A 5158-nucleotide genomic window follows, 5' to 3' on the forward strand; every position below is an offset into this window, starting at 1 on the left:
CCTGTGAGGACAGCAAACAAACAAACAAAGCCCTATCCCCTCCCCCACCCCCACAGGGGACCCCTCTCCTCCGCACCCCCCACTGTCTATCACAGACCCTTCTGGCTCTGGGGAAGAGGCAGCCGGTCTCTGTGCCATAGAACCTGCTCTGTGAGGCCGAAGCAGGGCCTGCGCTCAGCGCCCTGAGGGGGAGCCGCCCCACTCCCCGGGCCTCACATACATTGTGGGGTCAATGGAAGGTGAGACCTTCCACGGCAAGTGGGTGTGACACGGGTGACCCTGAGCATTTCCAGGTGAAGCCCATGGTAATGAAGGGGACACAGTGCTGTTCAGACATGAAGCTGTTGGACACTCAGGAGAGGGCGGCACAGCGTCAGCACAGCGTTCATGTTCAGAAGAAACCACAGCACCGGAGCCCGGTGTATGTCGCTGTCAGAATCACTGTGGGGTCAGGGCCGGCCTGACGTCCCTCCAAGGTCCGTGTGCGTCCAGAGGGAACAGCAGCTGTCACACAGTCACCAAGTCCTGGCTGAGGGGTCACCGTCATAGAACCCGTCCCTGTTCCAGACACAGTGACCTCATGGCTGTGGCCCCGGCACAGCTGTCCTGGGGCAGCTGCGGCTCAGGGTGCCTCCCGGGGCCCTCACTGCACCTGCACATCCACAGCGCTGCTCCCCCAAACCTCCAGCAGCCTCTCCCCCCCACATCCGGGTCCCACTGGGCTCAGCACTGGAGGGAAGGACGGGAGAGAGGGCGGTGGGCAGAGCACAGTCCCAGCAGGAACTGACCTCAGAGGGGGGATCCGCTCCTGCTAAATCCTCGGGGAGCTCAGGGAGAGACGGGAGAACAGCCAGGCCCAGGAGGAGGCAAGAGCAGGAGGAGCCGGAACACCCACCTCCAATGAGGGCTCCTGTGTGCAGGGACCCTGGGCCTGTGGGACAGTGACCGGCAACATGCCTCCTGTGGCTGTCAGACGCGGACACCCAGAGAATGAGACCAGAACTCACACCCAAGAACAGGAACAGGCATCACACCCACCAGAGCAAAGAAACACCAAACACCCAGGAGGGGAGGGCGGAGGGCGGGGCCCAGGCCTGAGCCCAGGCTGACCTGCCCCAGGAAGCTCGCTGTCCAGGGTCCTGGAGAGGCGCTGCATTAGGACCTGGGACAAGGCCTGGGGGATGGGAGTCCCTGTGACCACAGGTCCTGGTGGGACAGGGTTCCCTGAGGGACAAGGTCAGAGGAGCAGAGAGGGACCCCGCCGAGGAGTGACCCCGTCAAAGCCCACGATGCACTGGGCACTGACCAGGCACAGGCCCCAGCCACACTCCGTCCTCACAGCCCCTCCCGTCCCACCTGCCACAGGCTCACAATAGCAAATACAAGGGACCTGGGAAGTTATTGGACCTTCAATTTATTTTCTCGCAGAATTTAGGACCTTCCCCTTTAATTAACCCATCAAAGCTTCTTGGCAAGAAATGAACAAGCAGTCACAGCCAGAATCTCCTTAGAATCCGGAGCAGGAAGTAGCAGCTCAGAGCACCTGGGAGGAAAGGCAGGGAGGGCAGGGCCCAGCCGCCTCTGCTGACAGGAAAGTGTGGGGAGCAGGGCGGGGCCGCCCCCATCAGAGGTTCCTGAGTCAGGAAGTGGGAGCGTGGACACACCTTCCATCACTCAGTCCCCACAGGGCAGCTCCTCACGCTGTGGAGGACAATCATCATGAGCAGATCCAGGGCAGTGGCTGGAACTGGTGACATTCTCAAACCCACTTCATGCTCACAGTGTCCACAGACTCCCCCCCACCCAGGCCTCCCTCTGCCCACCCCTCCCCAGGGCAGGTCTCACCTTTAGAAGCCGAGAGAGACACATCAGAGCCCTGGGCGCTGTCACTGCCTGGGGGGGACACACCAGGACGGGGTCAGAGCCCAGGGCAGGAGCCTAAGGAGGAACTATGGGGGAGGGTGGGACCCCCATGGTTCCCATCTGCACTGTCACAGGGTCTCAGGGGTCACCCCTCCATACTCACTGGCAGCCTGAGCATAGCTCCCTCCTTTTCCACCTGCGGGAAGAAAACATCCCGTGAGAGACCAGGGAGGAGGCAGGGCCAGGAGGTCCTAAGGGAAGCCCTAGTCCTGGGCCCAGAGAAGTTTCCAGAACCCTGTGTACAGACCCAGGGCAGGACCAGGAAACCTGAGGGAAGTGCACGTGTGGGGACTGGACCCACCGCCCTCCTGGAGGTCTGTGCTCAGCAGGGACCTGCCCTCTGACCTGGGGCTGCAGGGTACGGGGTCCCACCACCAGCATCATCAGGTGGTAAGTGGGTCCCTCATTTCCCATGGGCCTCACTGAGAGTAAGTGTGAGCACAGAGCCCCACACTGGCCATCACACGCATGGGGATGGTGCTTCCCGTGAATGAGGCGGGACACACGTCTACCTGGGCTTGAACCCCCAGAGAGACAGACACTCAGACCCCACCCCTGCCCACCTGAGCGCCTCCTCCTCCACATCACAGCTGCAGCCACAGCTCCCAGAACCAGGCCCCCAGTGATGCCCAGGATGATGAAGATGAAGGTCTGAGGAGGCGGCTCTGGGAGGAGAAGGAAAGGGAGGGTGAGGGCCCTGATCCCAGGCCTCAGCCCCGACCCCACTGAGTCCCCCAGCGCCCCTGCTGCCCTGAGAAGAGGCTCTGTGCCCACGGCCCTCCTCACCCCATCTCAGGGTCAGGGGCTCGGGCAGCCCCTCGTGCTGCACATGGCACGTGTATCTCTGCTCCTCGCCAGGGGGCACCCCCACGGCCGCCCACTTCTGAAAGGTCCCGTCCCCCGCAGGCCTGGTCTCCACCACCTCCATGTCCTGGGTCTGGTCCTCCCCGTCACGCTGCCAGGTCAGGCTGATGTCCGCAGGGTAGAAGCCCCGCGCCCAGCACCTCAGGGTGACCTCACGGTCGGAGACGGGGTGGTGGGTCACGTGTGCCTTTGGAGGGTCTGAGAGGAGGGGAGAAAATGCAGGAATGTTGCATCCACCATGGGACACTCCAGCAGCGCCCATGTGACCATCCTGAGAGTGGACAGACACCTGGGTGGGGGAGGGAGCACACAGCCCACACACCAGCCTGGACAGAGGCCCCTGGAAGGACCTCCTAGTCTTTAGAAAGTTCTAGACTCAGAGTGACACAGCCCAGGGCAGGAGGCAGGTCTCTGAGGGGAGAAAAGGGATTTGTGGTCCTGACCTGGGTGGAGGCCACGTGACTCAGAAAAGCTGGGGTCAGGCCTCAGACACAGGGGGTGTGGGCAGCGCACAAGGCCTGAGAGAGAAGGTCCCCGTGGGTCCCAGAGCCCCTGCAGGGTCCGTGGGAACCCCTAATGGGTTATGTCAGGGGGTCTCCCTGCACCCCAGGAGAGCCTGCACCCCTACCTGTCCCTGAGAGGAGGGGGAGTCCCTCTGGAACCTGACCTGGACATTCAGGGGACCCCCTCCCTGACCCCAAGGAGGAGTGTCTGACACTGACCCCCTGTCCTGTCTCCTTGTAGGAGCCCCAGCCCCGGGGAGAGGGGCGGCCCCAGGGCCCCTGGTACCTGCGCGCAGCAGGGTCTCCTTCCCTTTCTCCAGGTACATGCGCAGTGAGTCCACACACAGGCCCTCCAGGTAGCTCCTTATCTGCTCAGCCCAATGGTTCGCCTCCCACTTGCGCTTTGTGATCTGAGCCGCCATGTCGGCCGCGGTCCAGGAGGTCAGGTCCTCGTTCAGGGCGAGGTAGTCGGTGCCGTCGTAGGCGTATTGTCTGTACCCGCGGAGGAGGCGTCCATCGGGTCCCACGTCGCAGCCAGACATGCTCTGGATGGTGTGAGACCCTGACCCCGCCCCGAGGTCAGCCCCGCCCCGAGGTCACCCCGCCCCGCCCCGAGGTCACCCCGCCCCGCGGGGCCTGAATCTAAAACTGAAAGTGAAATCGGGTCACAGTCCCCGCGGGCTCCTCCCGGGTGGGGGCCGGGCGGGTCCCGCCGCCTCGGGGTGACGCTCGGACCCGGACCCTCGGGGCGACCCCGGCCCGTCCGTGGGGAGGGGGTGGTGACGGGCCCGGCGGCGGCTCACCGTCCTCGCTCTGGTTGTAGTAGCCGCGCAGGGTCTGCAGGTTCCCTCGGAAAGTCTGTGCGGTTCCCTTGTTGATCTGCGTGTTCCGGTCCCAATACCCCGGGTCCTCCTCCTCCACCCACGGCTGCTGCATCCACGGCGCCCGCGGCTCCATCCTCCCACTCGCCGCGTCGCTGTCGAACCGCACAAACTGCGTGTCGTCCACGTAGCCGACGGCGAGGAAGCGGGGCTCCCCGCGGCCGGACCGGGACCAGATGGTGTGGAAATAGCTCATGGAGTGGGGGCCTGGGGGGCGTACGGGGGGCAGGGCCGGGGCTGGACACGCGCCTTCCCGGCCCCGCGCCCCCGCCGGGTCCCCTCGCTCCTCCCCGCACAGCCGCCCCCTCCGACCCCGCACTCACCGGCCCGGCTGGGGGTCAGGACCAGCGCCCCCGAGAGCAGCAGGAGGAGGGTGGGGGGCCGCATGACCCGCATCCTGGGCGTCGGGGGACCTTCTGAGTCCGGGCGCTTCCGCGGAGGAGTTATAACCGGGAGCCGCGGGGACGCTGATTGGCTGCTCCGGAAACCGCTCAGCCAATGGGAGTGAGGATTGGGTGCGCGTCACGAGTATCCAGGAAGAAGGCGCCGACACAGGTTGGGAGAGGAGAAGTGAAACCAGGGCGCTGGGGAGTCCCCACCACGGAGCGGCCCCCCCAGACTCTGTCCCCCGCTGAGACCGGAGCGCAGGCCCGGGCCCTGGACTCGGTCCTGACCCTCCTCCTGCGCGGAGCGCCCGTCACACGGTCCCCGAGGCCTGGCCCCGGCGCCGTGCTGTTCAGGGACTTTCCAAGGTTCTGGGGTCACCATCTCTGTGCAGCCTCACCCAGGAGGGAGGCGCCCCAAGAACCTTGTGTATGTGGTTCCGTCTGTCACAGTCACCACTCACGGAGTCACACAGGGGAAATAAGTATGAATTCACGGCGCATGCTCACTGCCTGTGAGATGGTCACAGAGTCAGGTTTTTATGAAAATCACCAATTTCCCAAGTGAACACGGAGGAGAGAGGAGGGGCTGCTCCCAGGTCAC

At 64.4% G+C, this 5158-nt stretch overlaps 1 protein-coding gene across 2 annotated transcripts; it reads right to left on the minus strand.

The window, feature by feature from the left end:
* Positions 1-1398: 1398 nt before the first annotated feature.
* LOC307092787 (patr class I histocompatibility antigen, A-126 alpha chain-like) lies at positions 1399-4649 on the minus strand. Of its 2 annotated transcripts, none has more exons than XR_013812881.1 (8): positions 4495-4649; positions 4094-4378; positions 3577-3852; positions 2710-2985; positions 2487-2588; positions 2027-2059; positions 1846-1949; positions 1399-1701 (listed from the first exon to the last, which is right to left on the minus strand). XR_013812881.1 is itself a non-coding variant. In XM_079760281.1 (8 exons), the coding sequence occupies exons 1-8, from the start codon at positions 4565-4567 to the stop codon at positions 1697-1699; spliced, it is 1098 nt and encodes a 365-aa protein (XP_079616407.1). In that variant the 5' UTR covers positions 4568-4649; the 3' UTR covers positions 1399-1696. The 2 variants fall into 2 exon arrangements, 1 of the variants encoding a protein (XP_079616407.1); XM_079760281.1 differs by having other exon boundaries at positions 1846-1893.
* Positions 4650-5158: the final 509 nt, after the last annotated feature.

The sequence above is a fragment of the Cnephaeus nilssonii genome, assembly GCF_951640355.1.
Source record: "Cnephaeus nilssonii genome assembly, chromosome: 20".
NCBI lineage: Eukaryota > Metazoa > Chordata > Mammalia > Chiroptera > Vespertilionidae > Cnephaeus > Cnephaeus nilssonii.

Coding starts and splice junctions, on each gene's coding strand:
- LOC307092787 (XM_079760281.1), bottom strand. CDS start 4,567: ATGCGGGTCATGCGGCCCCCCACCCTCCTCCTGCTGCTCTCGGGGGCG. Junction 4,379..4,494: donor CCTGACCCCCAGCCGGGCCG/GTGAGTGCGGGG, acceptor TACGCCCCCCAG/GCCCCCACTCCATGAGCTAT. Junction 2,060..2,486: donor GTGGAGGAGGAGGCGCTCAG/GTGGGCAGGGGT, acceptor TTCTTCCCGCAG/GTGGAAAAGGAGGGAGCTAT.